Consider the following 19,366-nt stretch of genomic DNA (forward strand, 5'->3'; position numbering starts at 1 on the left):
CCAGAAAGGGATTCTCTAGTATCTTCTATGTTTTTTTTTTCAAGCCCAGCTAGTATCTTTATAATAATTTCTCTGAACTCTAGTTCTGACATCTATCTAATGTCCATATAGATTATGTCCCTCGCAGTCAGTACTGCCTCTTGTCCTTTTATTTGAGGTGAGTTTTTTCATCTTGTTATTTTGCCAGAGAAGAATAGTTGAATGAGAGAACAAAATGGTAAAAGGGTAACAACAACCCCAGAAAAATATACACTAAACAAATCAGAAGAGACCAAAACTGAGGGGAAAAGAAAGGGGAGAAATTAAAAAAAAGAATATGGGGACGCCTGGGTGGCTCAGTCGGTTAAGCATCTGCCTTCAGCTCAGGTCATGATCCCAGGGTCCTGGGATCGAGTCCCGCATTGGGCTCCCTGCTCCGCGGGGAGCCTACTTCTCCCTCTGCCTCTGCCTCTCTATCTCTCATGAATAAATAAATAAATAAAATCTTTAAAAAAAAAAGAATATGATCAGGTTGGTGAATAGAACAGAGCCACACACTAGATTATGGGTGTATTTTGGTCTGTTAGAAGAAACTGCCTCCCAAAATTTTAAAGAAACACACACACACACACACACACACACAAATAAGGGTAAATACGATGAAGGGATGGAATATGATTGTAAAGATGAAAATTTAAAAAGATTTTTAAAAAGGAATTGATAAGAAAATAATTTGGTTGAAAAAAGAAAGAAAAAGTAAATAAAAAAAAAAAAGAGAGAATGTGATCAGGCAGGAGACTAGAACAAAGCCATACACTTGATTTAGGGTATATTTTGGTCTGTTAGAAGAAATTGTATCCCAGAATTTTAAAGAAAGAAAAACATATATATATACAAAAAAAAATGAGGTTAAATACAATGAAGGGATAAAATATGACTGCAAACATGAAAATTAAAAAAAGATTTTATTTTATTTTTTTAAAGATTTATTTGAGAGAACAAGAATGAGAGAGAGAGAGAGTACATGAGAAGGGGGAGGGTTAGAGGGAGAAGCAGTCTCCTCACTGAGCAGGGAGCCTGATGCAGGACTCGATCCAGGGACTCCAGGATCATGACCCGAGCCGAAGGCAGTCGCTCAACCAACTGAGCCACCCAGGCGCCCCTTAAAAAAGATTTTAAAAAGGAATGATATTGTTTGGAAAAGGGAAGAAAAATTCAACTAAAAAAATAGAAAAAGAATAAAATAAATTTTAAAAATTAACTTTAAAAGACTAAAGAATCATGGGAAAAAAGCCATGAATTCTATGTGCTGTATTCCCCTACTGCTGGAATTTTGCAGTTCTCATTGATTAGTAAACATGGTCTTGGCTGGATGTTCTTGCTAATCTTCTGGGGGAGGGGCCTGTTGCAGTGATTCTCAAATGTCTTTGCCTGAGGTGGAATTGCCTTGCCCTTGCCAGGGGCCAGCATAAGTAATCTGCTCCGGTTTGCTCTGGGTAGCTTTTGTTCCCTGAAAGCTTTTCATACAGCTTTGGAGGACGAGAATGAAAATGGCGGCCTCCCAATCTCTGGTCCTGGAGGAGCTGAGAACTTGGGTCACCACTCCTGAGTGAGCTCTCAGAGAAAGCAGTCAATCACTCCTGTCTCCCTGGACTCCAGCCGCACCCGGTGCTCACCTGGCCTGTTACTGAGCATTTCTGTCTCTGGTACATGACCCCATTTGGAGGCTTCAAGCCCAGCAGATTCTTGCAGTGCACTCCTGTGCCGCCCCTCCTGGGGGAGGAAAGGGAGTCTCCCCAGATATGTTGCTTGTTGGTCCCTGCTCAAAGAGTAGTGGCCCGATTGTGCTGCAGATCACAGTTTATGGCAACCCTGAGCTGAGATCCCACTCTGCAGCCGGCTTCTACCCTCCAATACCTGGGAGTTCTGCCACACTCAGGCACCCCTGGTCTTCCTGTGACCCCAAGGGTCCTGAGACCACACTGTCCCAGCGAGGTTTCCACCCCCCACTTAGCCACTGGAGCGACGTCCCTCAGTGGAGCAGACTTCCAAAAGTTCTGATTTTGTGCTCCACTGTTTTATCACTTGCTGGTAGCCAGCTGATAGAGGCTCCCTATCCCCGAGGTCTATCTTCCCAAATATTGCCTCAGATTCACTTCTTTGCACGTCCTACTTTCCAGAAAGTGGTCGCTTTTGCATTCATAGAATTGCTGGTATTCTTTTCTTTGATCTCCTGTTGAATTTGTAGGTATTCTGAATGGTTTGATAACTATCTAGGTAATTCCTGGGACTACATGAAATTTAGGTATCCTACTCCTCTGCCATGTTGCTCCTCTCCCCCCAGATATTTTCTAATTTCCCTTTTCATTTTCTGTGAACTTTTTAATTAAACTTAATAATAAAAATGGGTAAAACAATGGTCATTTGGGGATATCTTGAGTAAGAATATCAATACCATCTCTTGGTCTTTAGACTCTCAGCTTCTCTAACTTATTACCACACATTGGGAATAAAAATAAAACAAAATCTAAAGAAATAGATCAGTAGGTTTTGCTGCCTTCTCAATGAGGCTTTTAATGTAAAAATTATTAACTCCTCAGTTCGTTACTCTAATGTTTTTTCTGGAAACATTTCAAACTCATAATGGAATATTTTGAGGGTTTTTTTTTTCTCTTATTGAAGTATAATTAACATACAGTGCTATAGTACTTCCAGTTGTACAATATAATGATTTGACAATTCTGTATATTGCTCAGTGCTCATCAAGATAAGTGCACTCTTAAATGGTTAAGATGGTGGAGTAATAGGGGGATCCTGAACTTGCCTTGTCCTTTGAACACAGCAAGGTCAACATCCAGCTATTTTTGAACAACTAGGAATATGATCTGAAGATTGAGAAAACAATCTGCACAATTGGAGGGAGAGAACATGGCAGATGAAAGGTTTGGAGCTGTGAATTGGGGGAGAGGAAAACAGCATGGCCGCAAGGACAAGGGAACCCGTTTCCCGAAGCAACGTCAGGGAGAGGGAGGAAGTGGAAGAGAGCACAGCAGGTAGGGATTGCACAATAAGCCTCAGTGAGGAGATCCCCTGGGTCACACAGAGAGAGATCACCCCCCTTCCTGGAATGCATTTAAAAGAGCATATCTTGCCTCTCCAAGGACAAAAGGCCAGCCAGGAGCTATTGAGTGGTGCTCAAAAACAGGGTCAGAAATGTGCACAGAGGGCAGAAAACCTTTTAACAACTTTTCCCTGTGAGCCACAATAGGCTTAAACTTCTGTGTGCACACAGAACAGCTGCTTTTCTGCAGCAAACTGAGCAGAGCGCAGAGACAGGAGCAGGTTGCAGATGACCTGGTCTCCACTTTTTGCTGTAGGTTCAAGCCCTTGTGACTGTTTTTCTGGCACAGAATGGAGTAGGGGACTGAGTAGCATGCAGAAGACTGATAACCTAGTTCCAGCTTTCTGCTGACCACTACTATAAACTCTAGCCTCTGCACATGCACTATGTTACTGCTTTTGGGGGACAGGACAATGCTGGGCTTGCTGCAAGGGTCTCCTCCAGGGGAAGGGAGCTTGGTCCACACCTTTCCAGACCCTTTAAAACGAGTTTTGAATACCAGCCACTGGCCAAAGGGAAAATATGCGAGATCTGTGAGTCCAGGCACACCAATGGCTCAGGCACAAACGGGTTAAGGGCAGGGAACTGATGAAAGCCCAGGACACAGGATATTTTTCGCTCTTCTGCGAGAGCCTCCAGAACAGTCGTTGCCCCGAGATCCTTTCCCTGGGGACAAGAGGGCAGGGTGACACTATATTCCTCTGCTTTCAGCACCCCTTCCTCTCTGCCACCCACTAGCACAGTTGGACTTCAGAGAGACACACAGTGCCTTTAGTGGAGGCTGGAGTACCCTACACTAATACTCACCCCCCTGTGCCTGACAGGGGCATCTTTACAAGGGCAAGTCAGCTTGTAAGCCAGCCCAGCAAAACCTCTCCCTCAGAAGACCAACACAGGCCCCCACATCTACCAAGTCTACTGATTAAATAACACTCCACAACATGAGCTTCCAGTGAAAATAGGACCAAGGCTTGCTTCTTTTTTTTTCTTTTTTCTTTTTTCTTAATTTTTTAAATTTTCAAATTTTTTCTCTATTATTTTTTATTCTTTATCTTCTATTATATATATATTTTTTCTTTTTTCTTTTCTCATCATCTTTATTTTAAAATCAGGCTTATAATAATTTTTTGTTCAATTGTTCATTTGTTTGTTTCCTTCTCTTATTTTTCAGATCATGCTTCTTATTTTTTTCCCCTTTCATCTTTCTCTACTCTTTTTTTTCCTCTTTTTTTTTTTTCTTTAGAATAAGGCTTTTAGTTTTTTGTTTGTCTGTTTGCATTTTTGTTCCTTTTCCTTTTCTCGGATCAGGCTTTTTTTTTCTTTTTGTTGTTGTTTCTTTTTTCTTTTTTTTTATACAGGCTTATCTTGACAAATTTCACTTACTAAAAGGTGCAACACTCCCCACTATAACCAAGGAGGAATACTGTAGAGGAAGGTCTAGTGGAAAGAGCAACCAAAATGCAACAGCAGAGTGTACACAGCTTACAACAGAAACACTTTCTGAAGTTGTTGTTGTTGTTGTTTTTATGTTGTTTTCATTGTTTTTTTATTTACTATTTCTTCCTTTCTTTTCTGGACAGAATGATGAGACAGAGAAATTCACCCCAAAAGAAAGAACAGAAGGTAGTATTCACTGCCAGGGATTTAATCAATACAAATATAAGATGTCTGACCTAGAATATAAAACAACTACTTGGGCTTGAGACATCAGCACAAGTTGGGCTTGAGAAAAACATAGAAGACACTAGAGAATCCCTTACTGTAGAAACAAACAAACAAACAACACCTAAAATCTAGTCAGATTGACATTAAAAATATTATTACAGAGATGCAGTCCCAAATGGAGGCTAAAACATGAGAGTGAACAAGGCAGAAGAGTCAGTGATATAAAAGATAAAATGATGGAAAATAAGGACGCTGAAAAAAAGAGAGAAGAAAACTAGTAGATCACAAAGGGAAACTAAGAGAACTCTGCAATAAAGCAAAATAATATCTGGATAATAGGAGCCCCAGAAGATGAAGAGCAGGAGAGAGGGGCAGAAAGATTATTTGAACAAATTATATGTAAGAACTTCCCTAATCTGGGGGAGGAAACAGGCATCCAAGTCCAGGAGGCGCAGAGAACATTCTTCAAAATCAATAAAAATAGGTCAACACCTCCATATATAACAGTGAAGCTTGACTGTTTCAAAGATAAAGAGAAAATTCTGAAAGCAGCTGAGGGGAAGAGGTCCTTAAACTACAAAGGTAGACACATAAGGCTGGCAGACCTGTCCACAGAGACCTGACGGGCCAGAAAGGACTGGCATGATATATTCAAGTGCTAAATGGGAAAAAATATGCAGCCAAGAATACTTTATTCAGCAAGGCTGTCATTCAGAATAGAAGGAGAGAGAAAGTTTCCAGAACAAACAAAAACTAAAGGAATTTATGAACACTAAACCAGCCCTGCAGGATGTATTAAAGGGGATTCTTTCAGCAAATATAGAGCCCCAAAGTAACAAAGACCAGAAAGGAACAGAGACAATCATCCGGAACAGCTAGTTTACAGGTAAAACAATGTCACTCAATTCATATATTTCAATAATTACTCTGAATGTAAATGGACTCAGTGCTCCAATCAAAACACATAGGTTATCAGAATAGATAAAACACATGACCTATTGATATGCTGCTTACAAGAGACTTGTTTTAGACCTAAAGACACCTCCAGATTGAAAGTTAGTGGTTGGAGAACCATTTATCATGCCAATGGAAATCAAAAGATAGCTGGAGTAGCCATCTTTATATCAGACAAACTAGATTTTAAGCCAAAGACTTTAAGGAGAAATAGAGAAGGACACTATATCATAATAGAAGTGCCTATCCAACAAGAAGATCTGTCAATTGTAAATATTTATGCCCCTAACTTGGGAGCAGCCAAATATATAAACCAATTAATAACAAACTTACACATTAACAATAATACAATAATAATAGGATATTTTAATACCCCATTCCAGCTATGGACAAATCGTCTAAGCAGAAGATCAACCTGGAAACAATGTCTTTGAATGACTTACTGGAATAGATGGACTTCACAGATATAGTCATAGCATTTCATCCTAAAACAACAAGAATACACATTCTTCTCAAGTGCACATGGAACATTCCCCAAAAGGGTTACAAATCAGGTCTCACCCAGTACAAAAAGACTGAAATTATACCATGCACATTTTCAGAGCACAGTGCTTTAAAACTTGAAGTCAACCGGGCGCCTGGGTGGCTCAGTTGGTTAAGCAAATGCCTTCAGCTCGGGTCATGATCCTGGAGTCCCGGGATCGAATCCCACATCAGGCTCCCTGCTCAGCGGGGAGTCTGCTTCTCCCTCTGACCCTCCTCCCTCTCATGCTCTCTGTCTCTCTTAAAAAAAAAAAAAAAAAAAAAAAAAAAAACCTTGAAGTCAACCACAAGAAAAAAAATGGAAGGAACACAAATACATGGAGATTAAAGAGAATCATACTAAAAAATGAATGGGTCAACCAGGAAATTAAAGAAGAATTTAAAAAATACATGGAAGGAAATGAAAATGAAAACACAACAAACATTTCAAAACTTTTGGGATGCAGCAAAGGTGGTCCTAAGATGGAAGTATATAGCAGTACAGCCTTTCTCAAGAAAGAAGAAAATTCTCAAATACAAAACCTAACTTTAAACCTAAAGGAGCTGGAAAAAGAACAACAACTAAAGCCTAAACCCACCAGGAGAAGAGGAATAATAAAGATTACAGCAGAAATCAATGATATAGAGTCATCGGCCCATGGGCCAAGGGTGGCCTCTGGGGTGCACCACACTGCTGGGGTTGCTCAGTGGCCCATGAGCCCTGGCCCAAGCCTGCTCACATGCCCCAACTCGGGAAGGTCCTCCTAGACCCGGGAGCTAACCCTGGTTGCAGTGAAGCCAGTTGGGGTGCAGCAGCAGCTTGTTGGGGATGTGGTCCAGCACTTTTGAGAGGAGGGACCTCAAGCTGGTGGGGATGAAGATGCTGAAGGCTCCAGAGAGAGTCCTTGCTGAGCACTACCGTGACCTACAAAGGAAGCCCTTCTACCCAACCATCATCAGCTACATGACCTCTGGCCCTGTGGCCATGGTCTCAGATCGCCCCAAAGTGGTCTGCTCCTCAAGGGTCATAATAGGACACATTGACTCAGCTGAGGCTGCCCCTGGCACCATCAGGGAGGACGTCAGCATCCATATCAGCAGAATCATCCACACTGACTCTGTGGAGGGGGCCCAGAGAGAGATCCAGTTATGATTTCAGAGCAGTAAGCTGGTGGACTGGGCAGACGAAGTCCACCAGAGCAGCATCTACCCAGTGTAAGCATTCAGACTGCCCTCAGCAACCCCAGCAGGCACCCAGGATCAAGTACCTCAGTCATCCAGACCTTGAGCCCATACGCATGGTCTGCCCATCTGTTCCAGACGACCTCCCTGTCTACCTTCTCCGCCCCACCCCAGAGGGGTTGAGTAACCAATTTTATGTGGCTTCTAGTATCCTAAGCCCATAATAAATTGGACAAAATACTTTCTGTTACAAAGTGCCAGACAAATTTGGGGAGTCACCAAAAGTGTGTAGTGCAACCTCCCTTCCCACAAAGGTGGATGGGACATTAAAACTCACTGTGTTGTGTAAAAAGAAAAGAAGAAATCAATGATATAGAAATAAAAACAAAACAAAAAAGAACACAAACAAACAGGGTAACAGATCAACAAGTGTAGGAGCTGGTCTTTTTGAAAGAATTAACAAGACTGATAGATGCCTAGCAAGACTTTTCAAAAAGAAAAGAGAAGACCCAAATAAATAAAATCATGAATGAAAGAGGAGAGATCTCAACCAACACTGAAGAAATAAAATTATAAGAGAATATATGACAAATATATGTGAACAAAGTAGTCAATGTGGAAGAAATAGATGCATTCCTAAAAACACATAAACTACCAAAATTGAAACAGGAAGAAATAGAAAAACTGAACAAACTCATAACCAGCAACGAAATTGATTCAGTAATAAAAAATCTCACAAGAAACAAGAGTCCAGGGCCGGATGGTCTCCCACTGGAATTATACCAAACTTTTATTTATTTTTTAAGATTTTATTTATTTATTTGACACACAGAGAGATCACAAGTAGGCAGGCAGGCAGGCAGACAGAGGGAGAGGGAGAAGCAGGCTCCCTGCTGAGCATGGAGTCCAATGTGGGGCTCAATTCCAGGACTCTGGGATCATGACCTGAGCCAAAGGCAGCCGCTTAACTGACTGAGCCACCCAGGCACCCTATACCAAACTTTTAAAGAACAATTAATACCCAGCCCTCATCAGCTACATGACCTCTGGCCCCGTGGTGGCTGTTTCAAAAAATAGAAATGGAAGGAAAATTTCCAAACTCTTTCTATGAGGCCAGCATTGATCCCAGAACCAGACAAACACTCCACCAAAAAGGAGAATAATAGACCAATATCACTGATGAACATGGATGCAAAAACTCTCACCAAGATACTAACTAATAGGATCCAACGGTACATTAAAAGGGTTATTCAACACAACCAAGAGGGATTTATTCCTGGGCTGCAAGGGTAGTTCAACATCTGCAAATTGATCAATGTGATACACCACATTATTAACAGAAAGGACAAGAACCATATGATCCTCTCAATAGATGCAGAAAAAAGCATTTGACAAAATAAACCATACTTTCTTGAAAAAAACTCTCCACCATGTAGGGATAGAGGGAACATACCTCAATATCATAAAAGCATCTATAAAAGACCCACAGTAAATATCATCCTCAATGGAGCAAAACTGAGACCTTTTGCCCTAAGGTCAGGAACACCACAGGGATGTTCACTGTCACCACTGTCGTTCAGCATAGTACTAGAAATCCTAGCCACAACAGTCAGACAACAAAAAGAAATACAGGCATCCAAATTGGCAAAGAAGAAGTCAAATGTTCATTCTTCACAGTAAACATTATACTCTATGTAGACAACCCAAAAGAATCCACCCCAAAATTGCTAGAACTTATACAGGAATTCAGCAAAGGGGCAGGATATAAAATCAGTGCACAGAAGTCAGCTGCATTTCTGTACACTAACAATGAGAGAGAAAAAAAGAAAAATCAAGGAGTCAATACCATTTACAATTGCAACAAAAACCATAAGATACCTAGGAATAAACTTAACCAAAGAGGTAAAGCATTTTTACTCTGAAAGCTATAAAACACTTATAAAAGAAATTAAGAAAGACACAAACAAATGGAAAAACATTCCATGCTCATGGATTGAAAGAATCCATGCTCACTGGATTGGAAATTTTGTGAAGATATCAATGCTACCCAAAGCAATCAAGCATTCAATGCAATCCCTATCAGAATGCCATCAGGATTTTTCTCAGAGCTGGATCAATCCTAAAATTTGTATGTAACTAGAAAAGACCCCAAATTGCTGAAGTAATGTTGATAAAGAAAACCAAAGCTGGAGGCATCACAATTCCGGACTTCAAGCTCTATTACAAAGCTGTAATCATCAAGACAGAATGGTACTGGCAAAAAAACAGACACATAGATCAATGGAATTGAATATAGAGAACCCAGAAATGGACCCTCAACTGTATGGTCAACTAATCTTCCACAAAGCAGGAATGAATATCTAATGGAAAAAAACAGTCTCTTCAATAAATGGTGCTGGAAAAACTGGACAGCCACATGCAGAATGAAATTAGACTACTTCCATACACCATACCCCAAAAATAAACTCAAAATGGATGAAATACCTAAATGTGAGAGAAGAATCCATGAAAATACTAGAATAGAATGAAAGCAGCAAACACTTTGACCTCTGCTGCAGCAACTTCTTGCTGGACTTAGCTCCAAAGGCAAGGGAAACAAATGCAAAAATGAACTATTGGGACTTCATCAAGATAAAAAGCTTTTGCACAGCAAAGGAAACATTTGACAAAACCAAATGACAACCTACAGAATGGGAGAAGATATTTGCAAATGTCTTACCAGATAAAGGGCTAGAATCCAAAATCTATAAAGAATTTATCAAGCTCACTATTCCCCCCCAAAACAAAACAAAACAAAACAAAATCCAATCATGAATGGGCAGAAGACATGAGCATACATTTCACCAAAGACAGAAGTGGCCAACAGACACATGAAAAAATGCTTAACATCACTAGGCATCAGGGAAATACGAATCAAAACCACAATGAGACACCACCTCACACCAGTCAGAATGGCCAAAATTAACAACTCAGGAAACAACAGGTGTTGGCGAGATTGCAGAGAAAGGGAAACCCTCTTACACTGTTGGTGGGAATGCAAACTGGTGCAGCCACTCTGGAGAACAGTATGTGGGTTCCTCAAAAATTTAAAAATACACCTACTCTATGACCCAGCAATTGCACTACTAGGTATTTATCCAAAGAATACAAAAATAGTTATTTGAAGTGGCACATGCACCCCAATGTTTATAGCAGCAATGTCCACAATAGCCAAAATATGGAGATGTCCATCGACAGATGAATGGATAAAGAAGATGTAAGATACACACACACACACACACACACACACTGGAATATTACTCAGCCATCAAAAAATGAAATCTTGCCATTTACAATGACGTGGGTGGAACTAGAGTGTATTATGCTAAACAAAATAAGTCAGAGAAAGACAAATCCCATACAATTTCACGCAAATGTGGAAATTAGGAAACAAAATAGATGAACATAGGGAAAGGGAAGGAAAAATACAGTAAGTTGAAATTTGAGAGGGAGACAAACCATAAGAGATGCTGATCTCTGGGAAACAGAAGGTTGCTGGAGGGGAGGTGGGTGGGTAGTATGTGTAATTCGGTGATGGGCATTAAAGAGGTCACTTGATGTAGTGAGCACTGGGTGTTATATGCAACTGATGAATCACTAAATTTAGTTATGTATATTAACATATAACACTATATGTTAACTACATTGAATTTAAATAAAGAATAAAAAAATAAGTGCACTCTTAAACCCCTTTATCTATTTCACCCATCCCCTCTCTTCCTCCCCTCTGATAACAACCAGTTTCTTCTTTGTATTTAAGAGACTGGGGTTTTTTATTTCTTTGTTTCTTTCTTTTCTTTATTTGCATATTTTGTTTCTTAAATTACGCATGAATGAAATGAAATGCCTTTCTCCAACTTAATTATTTCACTTAGCATTATACCCTCTATGTCCATCCATATTGTTCCAAATGGCACAATTTCATTCCGTTTCATTCCTGAGTAAAATTCCATTATGTGTGTGTGTACCACATCTTCTTTATCCATTTATCTATAGATGGACACTTGTGTTGTATCCATATCTGGGCTATTGTAAGTGACACTGCAATAAACAGATGTACACATATCTTTTTGAATTACGTTATTGTTTTCTTTTTGTGAATAGCCAATATTGGGGTTACCAGATCATATGTTAATTTTTAATTTTTTGAGGAATCTCCATACTGTTTTCCAAAGTGGGTGCACCAATTTGCATTGATTAATTTTGTGTATTTGAACCATTCTTGCATTCTAGAACTGAATTCCACTTGGTCATGTTATATAATCCTTTTATTATGCTGTTGAATGTTGTCTGGTTGTGCTGTTTTGAGGAATTTTACATCAATATTCATAAGAGATATTGGTCTGTAGTTTTATTGGAGTGTCTCTGTCTGGCTTTGATATTAGGCTAATGATGGCCTTAAAGAATTAGAGAGGAAAAGTTTCATCCTCTTCAATTTTTTGAAAAGTTTCAAAAGGATTGATGTTAAGTCTTCTATAAATATGTGTTGGAATTACTACAGCTTTGTAGTATATCTTGAAATCTGGAATTGTGATAGCTTCAGCTTTTTTCTTTCTCAAAATTGTATTGGCTTTCCAAGGTCTTTGTGGTTCCATACAAATTTTAGTATGATTTATTCTAGTTCTGTGAAAAGTGTTGTTGGTATTTTCATAGGAATTGCATTAAATCTATATAGCTTTGGGTAGTATAGACATTTTAACAATGTAGGTTTTTTCAATCTATGAGCATGGAATATCTTTCCATTTGTTTGTGTCATCTTCAATTTCTTTCTTTAGTCTTTTATAGTTTTCTGAGTACAGGTCTTTTATATTCTTTGTTACGTTCATTCCTAGGTATTTTGTTATTTTGGGTGCCATTTTATTTTTTATTTTTTTAATTTAATTTAATTTTATTATGTTAGTCACTGTACAATACATCATTAGTTTTTGATGTAGTGATCCACGATTCATTGGGTGCAATTTTAAATGGGAATGTTTTCTTAAATTCTCTTTCTACTTTTATTATTAGTGTTTACAAATGCAACAGATTTCTGTATATTAATTGTATATTAACCAACCAAATTCATGCATCAGTTCTGATAGCTTTTTTTGTGTGTTTGTTTTTGTTTTGTTTTGTTTTTTGAGTCTGGTCTTTTTTCCTGCTTTGTTGAGGATTCGTTGACCATAGAGTTGAAGGTCCATTTCTGGGATCTCTATTCTGTTCCATTGATCTATATTTCTACTTTTGTTCCAGTACCATACTGTCTTGATGACTACATCTTTGTGATAGAGCTTGAAGTTGGAATTGCGATGCCACTAGCTTTGGTTTTATTTTTTAACATTCCTTTGGCTATTTAGGGTCTTTTCTGATTCCATATAAATTTTAAGATTGTTTTTTCCAGTTCTGTGAAAAAAAATGATGGTATTTTGATAGGGATTGCATTGAATGTGTAGATTGCTCTAGGTAGCATAGACGTTTTAAAAATATTTGTTGTTCCAATCCATGACCATGGAATGTTTTTCCATTTCTTTGTGTCTTCCTCAGTTTCTTTCATGAGTATTCTATAGTTTTCTCAGTACAGATCCTTCGCCTCTTTGGTTAGGTTTATTCCTAGGTATCTTATGGATTTGGGTGCAATTGTAAATGGGATCAACTCCTTAATTTCTCTTTCTTCTGTCTCATTGTTGGTGTACAGAAATGCAACTGATTTCTGTGCATTGATTTTATATCCTGCCACTTTACTGAGTTGCTGTATGAGTTCTAGCAATTTTGGGTGAAATCTCTTGGGTTTTCCACATAGAGTATCATGTCATCTGCAAAGAATGAGAGTTTGACTTCATTGCTGATTCAAATGACTTTTATTTATTTTTGTTGTCTGATTGCTGAGGCTAGGACTTCTAGTACTATGTTGAAAAACAGTGTGGACAGTGGGCATCCCTGTCATTTTCCTGACCTTATAGAAAAGCTCTCAGTTTTTTCCCCATTGAGAATGATATTCATTGTGGGCTTTTCATAGATGGCTTTTACGATATTGAAGTATGTTCCTTCTATCCCTACACTGTGGAGAATTTTAATCAAGAAAGGATGCTGTATTTTGTCAAATGCTTTTTCTGCATCTACTGAGAGGATCATATGGTTCTTGTTTTCTCTTTAATTAATGTGCTCTATCATGTTGATTGATTTGAGAATGTTGAACCACCCTTGCAGCCCAGGAATAAATCCAACTTGGTCCTGGTGAATAGTCCTTTCAATGTACTGTTGCATCCTATTGGCTAGGATTTTGGTGAGTATTTTGGCATCCATGTTCATCAGGGATATTGGTCTTTAATTCTCCTTTTTGATGGGGTCTTTGTCTGGTTTTGGGATAAAGGTAATGATGGCCTCATAGAATGACTTTGAAAGTTTTTCTTCCATTTCAATTTTTTTGAAACAGCTTCAGGAGAGTAAGTATTAATTCTTCTTTAAATGTTTGGTAGAATTCCCTTGGGAGGCCATCTGGCCCTGGGCTCTTGTTTTTTGGTAGGTTTTGATTACTGCTTCAATATTCTTGTTGGTTTTTGTTCAGTTCAGATTTTCTATTTCTTCCTCTTTCAGTTTTGGTAGTTTATATGTTTCCACGAATTGATACATTTCTTCCAGATCGCCTAATTTTTTGGCATATTGTTAGTCATAATATGTTCTTAAAGTTGTTTCTATTTCCTTTGTGTTTGTCGTGATCGCTCCCCTTTCATTCATGATTTTTATTAATTTGCATCTTTTTTTTTCTTTTTGAGAAGACTGGCTAGAGGTTTATCAATCTTACTAATTCTTTTTAAAAACCAGCTTATAATTCCGTTGATCTCTTGTACAGTTCTTCTGGTTTCTATTTCATTGATTTCTGCTCTAACCTTATTATTTTTCTTCCCTTGCTTGGTTTAGGCTTATTTGCTGTTCCTTTTACAGCCCCTTTAGGTCTAAGTTTATCTTCTTTATTTGAGACTTTTCAAAGTTTTCAGAGAGATTTGTATTGTAATGTACTACCCTCTTAGGACCGCCTTTGCTGTATCCCAAAGGTTTTGAACAGATGTGTTTTCATTCTCATTAGTTTCCATGATTTTTTTTCAGTTCTTTAATTTCCTGTTTGACCCATTCATTTTTTAGCAGGATGCTCCTTAACTTCCAAGTGTTTGAGTTCCTTTCAAATTTCTTCTTGTGATTGAGTTCCAGTTTCAAAGCATTGTGCTCTGAAAATATTCAGGGACTAATCTCAATCTTTTCATATCATCTGAGACCTGATTTGTGACCCAGTGTGTGTTCTCTTCTGGAGAAAGTTCCATGTGTACTCAAAAAGAATGAGCATTCTGTTGTTCTAAGTTGGAATGTTCCTTATATATCAGTGAAGTCCATCTCATGAAGTGTGTCGTTCAAAGTCCTTGTTTCTTTGTTGATCTTCTGCTTAGATGATCTGTCCATTGCTGTGAGTGGGGTGTTGAAGTCTCCTACTATTAATGTATTATTATCAATGTGTTTCTTTACTTTGTTTTTTAAGTTGTTTATATAATTGGTTGCCCCCATGTTGGGGGCAGAGATTTTTATAATTGTTAGATCTTGTTGGATAGACCCTTTCAGTGTGATACAGTGTCCCTCTTCATCTCTTACTACAGTCTTTCATTTAAAATCTAATTTGTCTGATATGAGGACTGCTAACCTAGCTTTCTTTTGAGTTTTATTAGCATGGTGAATAGTTCTGCACCCCTCACTTTCAGACTGGAGATGTCTTTAGGTTTAAAATGCATCTCTTGTAGAGAACATATGGATGGGTCTTGCTTTGTAATCCAATCTGATACCCTGTGTCTTTTGATTGGAGCATTTAGCCCATTTACCTTCAGAGTAACTATTGAAAGATATGAACTTTGTGCCTTTGTATTGACTGTAAAGTCCCTGTTTCTGTAAACTGTCTCTGTTTCTTTCTGGTCTGTGTTATGCTTGGGCTCTCTCTTCACTTACAGCATCCTCTTTAATATTTCTTGCAGGGTTGCCTTGGTGGTCACATATTCTTTCAGTTGCAGTCTGTCCTGAAAGCTGTTTATCTCTCTGTCCATTCTGAGTGACAGCCTTGCTGGATAAAATATTCTTAGCTGCATGTTCTTCTCATTTAGCCCCCTGAGTATATCATGCCAGTCCTTTCTGGCCTGCCAGGTCTCTGTGGATAGGTCTTGTCTCAAGCAGCTTTCAGGATTTTCTCTAAAATTTGCAAGCTTCACTATTATATGTCAGGGTGTTGGTCTATTTTTATTGATTTTGGGATGGGTCCTCTCTGCCTCTTGGGCATGAATGCCTGTTTCCTTCCCCAGATTAGGGAAGTTCTCAGCTATGATTCTGCTCACCCGCCTCTCTTCAACCTCAGGCACCCCATAATTCTGATGTTGGTACGTTTCATAGCATCACTGATTTCTTGAAGCCTTTCTTCATGGGCCTTTAGTTGTTTTTCTCTCTTTTCCTCAGCCTCCTTCCTTTACATCAACCTGTCTTCTAGGTCACTTACTTTTTTTTCTGTCTCATTTATCCTGGGTGCTAGAGCATCCAATTTAGACTTCATCTCACTTACAACATTTTTAATTTCAGCCTGATTAGATCTCATTTCTGCATTAAGAGATTCTGTAGTGTCTTTTATGCTGTTTTCATGCCCAGCTATTAACTTTATAATTGTTATCCTCTATTCCATCTCTGATCTCTTACTTATATCCATAATGATTAGATCTGTGGCAGAAAGAATTACCTATGGTTCTTTCTTTTGTTGCGAATTCCTCCTTCTAGTCACTTTGCCTAGAGAAGAATGGATGAATGAGTAAACAAAATAAAAAAAAAAATATCAACCATGACTCAAGCAAAATGCACACTAGACAAATCCAAAGAGGTCAGAAACCCAAAAAGAAAAGAAGAAAAAGGAAAAGAAAAAGAAAAAAGAGGGGGTGGGCAGAGAGAATGTAATCTCACAGGGTGGACAAAACAAGGTGATCTACTTGGTTCTGAGTGTATTTTGGTCTGTGTGTTAGAAAACACTAAATACCAAAATTGTGAAGAAAGCAAAACTTCTATATATATCCAAAAATAATATTAAATAGAGTGAAAGGAAGCCAAAAATGAAGAATATATCTGTAAAATGTAAATATAAAAAATAAAAGTTAAAAAAGCCTTAATGGAAAACAGTATGGAGGTTCCTCAAAAAGTTGAAAATAGAGCTACCATATGATCCAGCAATTGCACTACTGGGTACTTACCCCAAAGATACAAAAGTAGGGATCTGAAAGGGTACATGCACCCTGATGTTTATAGCAGCAATGTCCACAATAGCCAAACTGTGGAAAGAGCCAAGATGTCCATCAACAGATGAATGGATAAAGAAGAGGTGGTATATATATACAATGGAATATTATGCAGCCATCAAAAGGAATGAAATCTTGCCATTTGCAATGATGTGGATGGAACTGGAGGGTATTATGCTGAGCAAAATAAGTCAATCAGAGAAAGGCATGTATCATATGACCTCACTGATATGGGGAATTCTTTTTTTTTTAAAGATTTTATTTATTTATTTGAGAGAGAGAATGAGAGAGAGCACATGAGAGGGGGGAGGGTCAGAGGGAGAAGCAGACCCCCTGCCGAGCAGGGAGCCCGATGCGGGACTCGATCCAGGGACTCCAGGATCATGACCTGAGCTGAAGGCAGTCGCTTAACCAACTGAGCCACCCAGGCGCCCCTGATATGAGGAATTCTTAATCTCAGTAAACAAACTGAGGGTTGCTGGAGTGGGGGGTGGGGTGGGAGGGATGGGGTGACTGGGTGATAGATACTGGGGAGGGTATGTGCTCTGGTAAGCGCTGTGAATTGTGCAAGATTGTTGAATCTCAGATCTGTACCTATGAAACAAATAATGCAATATATGTTAAGAAAAAAATAAGAAGAGGATAGCAGGAGGGGAAGAATGAAGGGGGGGAAAGTGGAGGGGGAGACGAACCATGAGAGACGATGGACTCTGAAAAACAAACTGAGGGTTCTAGAGGGGAGGGGGGGAGGATGGGTTAGCCTGGTGATGGGTATTAAAGAGGGCACGTTCTGTATGGAGCACTGGGTGTTATGCACAAACAATGAATCATGGAACACTACATCTAAAACTAATGATGTAATGTATGGTGATTAACATAGCAATAAAAATTTTTAAAAAAGCCTTAAAAACAGAGTTGATTACATAAACTATTTGAAAGGGGAAAAAAGAAAAAGAAAGGGAAAATTTTAAACTGAAAGATAAATGAATCAGTACAAACCTCAAATTCTATATACTATTTCCCCCAGTGCTGGATTTCACCGTCCTCTGAGGTCCTTAAATTTCCCTTTCAACTGTTCTTCCAGCTGGTCTTTTGGGGGAGAGGCCTGCTGTGCTGATTCTCAGGTGTCTTTACCTGGGCATAGTTTGCCCCTTGCTAGGGGGCCAGACTCAGTGTAAGCTCTTTCTGGTTTTTCTGTGTGGCTTTTGTTTCCTGAAGGCTTTGCGTACCTCTTTAGAGGATCAAAATAATAATAGGCATGCCCCGATCCCCAGCCCCAGAGCCAAAACATGGAAGTCTCCTCTCTTCAGTAAAACCTCAGGGATATTGCTCTTCACTTTTGTGTGTGCCAAACTCTGCAGACTCCTATGATGTGGGCCCACACCAATTCCCCGGGAGAGGGCAAAGGGTCCCACGTTTCACCACCTTGCATTGTCCCAGCAGGGAGAGTGGTCACCAGCTTGTGCACGCACCTGCTCCACCCCTCACCCCAGGGGAAGGCAGACGGTTACCCCATTACTGTCCTTTATAGGGTCCCACACTGAGAGCTGTCACCCAGTCTTGCATGCACCCACTCCACCCCACTCACGGGAAGGCAGAGGGTCTCTGTGTTCCTGTTCTTTGCAGGCTCCCCACACAGACAGCGATCACCGATTTGGCCAGGGCTCACGGTTTATTGTGAACCAAGCTGAGAGCCCCCTCCTGGGCTTGCTGACCATAACCAGTTTCCTCCATCCAATGCTTGGGAACTCTACTGGCTCAGGCACCTCAATTTGTTCTGTGACTCCGGGGATCCTGAGACCACACTGTCCCAGCTAGAATTCTGCCCCGTTTCACCTCTTGAGCACCTTTCAGGCATGGATGTCTGTTATTGGAGATTCTCAGGATTCCAATTTTGCTCTTTGGGGCTATATCACTTTCCCATAGCTGGCTTATGGATGCTCCCTCTCCCCGCAGTTTATCTTCTGACATATCCCCTCAGATTCACTTCTCCACACCTCCTACCTTGCAAAAAGTGGTCGCTTTTCTGCTTGTAGAGTTCCAGAAATTCTTTTCTTACATTTCAGTTTGATTTCATGGGTGTTCAGAGTGATTTCATAGTTATCTAGCTAAATTCAAGGGACCAGATATAATGAGGTCCCCCACTCTTCCACCATCTTGCCACCTCCTCCTCTAGTGAATTTTTCAATTCAATTTTTGTTCTTTTTTTATACTCTGGAATTCCTGTTTGTTTTTTTCACTCATTGTTGATATTCTCATTTTGTTCCTAAATCAAGTTCCTTATTTTGTTTCTCTATCCATGTTCTCTTTGAGTTCATTGAGCATACTTAAAGCAGTTGTTTTCTTTCTTTCTTTCTTTCTTTCTTTCTTTCTTTCTTTCTTTCTTTCTTTCTTTCTTTCTTTCTTTCTTTCTTTCTTTCTTTTTCTTTCTTTCTTTCTTTCTTTCTTTCTTTCTTTCTTTCTTTCTTTCTTTCTTTCTTTCTTGCTTTCTTTCTTTCTTCTTTCTTTCTTTCTTTCTTTCTTTCTTTCTTTCTTTCTTTCTTTCTTTCTTCCTTCTTTCTTTCTTTCTTTCTTTCTTTCTTTCTTTCTTTCTTTCTTCTTTCTTTTTTTTTTTTTTTTC

General features: G+C 39.2%; 2 protein-coding genes across 2 annotated transcripts in view; both read left to right on the forward strand.

Annotated features, from left to right (window-relative positions):
* MTMR8 (myotubularin related protein 8) overlaps positions 1–19,366 on the forward strand; it is a 228,838-nt gene that overhangs the window by 193,826 nt on the left and 15,646 nt on the right.
* Positions 7,116–7,911, forward strand: LOC118010336 (nucleoside diphosphate kinase, mitochondrial-like). The gene has a single exon (XM_035004563.1). The coding sequence runs from the start codon at positions 7,116–7,118 to the stop codon at positions 7,392–7,394; it is 279 nt and encodes a 92-aa protein (XP_034860454.1). The 3' UTR covers positions 7,395–7,911.

Source organism: Mirounga leonina, unplaced genomic scaffold, assembly GCF_011800145.1.
Source record: "Mirounga leonina isolate KUSES-001 unplaced genomic scaffold, KU_Mleo_1.0 Mir_101097, whole genome shotgun sequence".
Lineage (NCBI taxonomy): Eukaryota > Metazoa > Chordata > Mammalia > Carnivora > Phocidae > Mirounga > Mirounga leonina.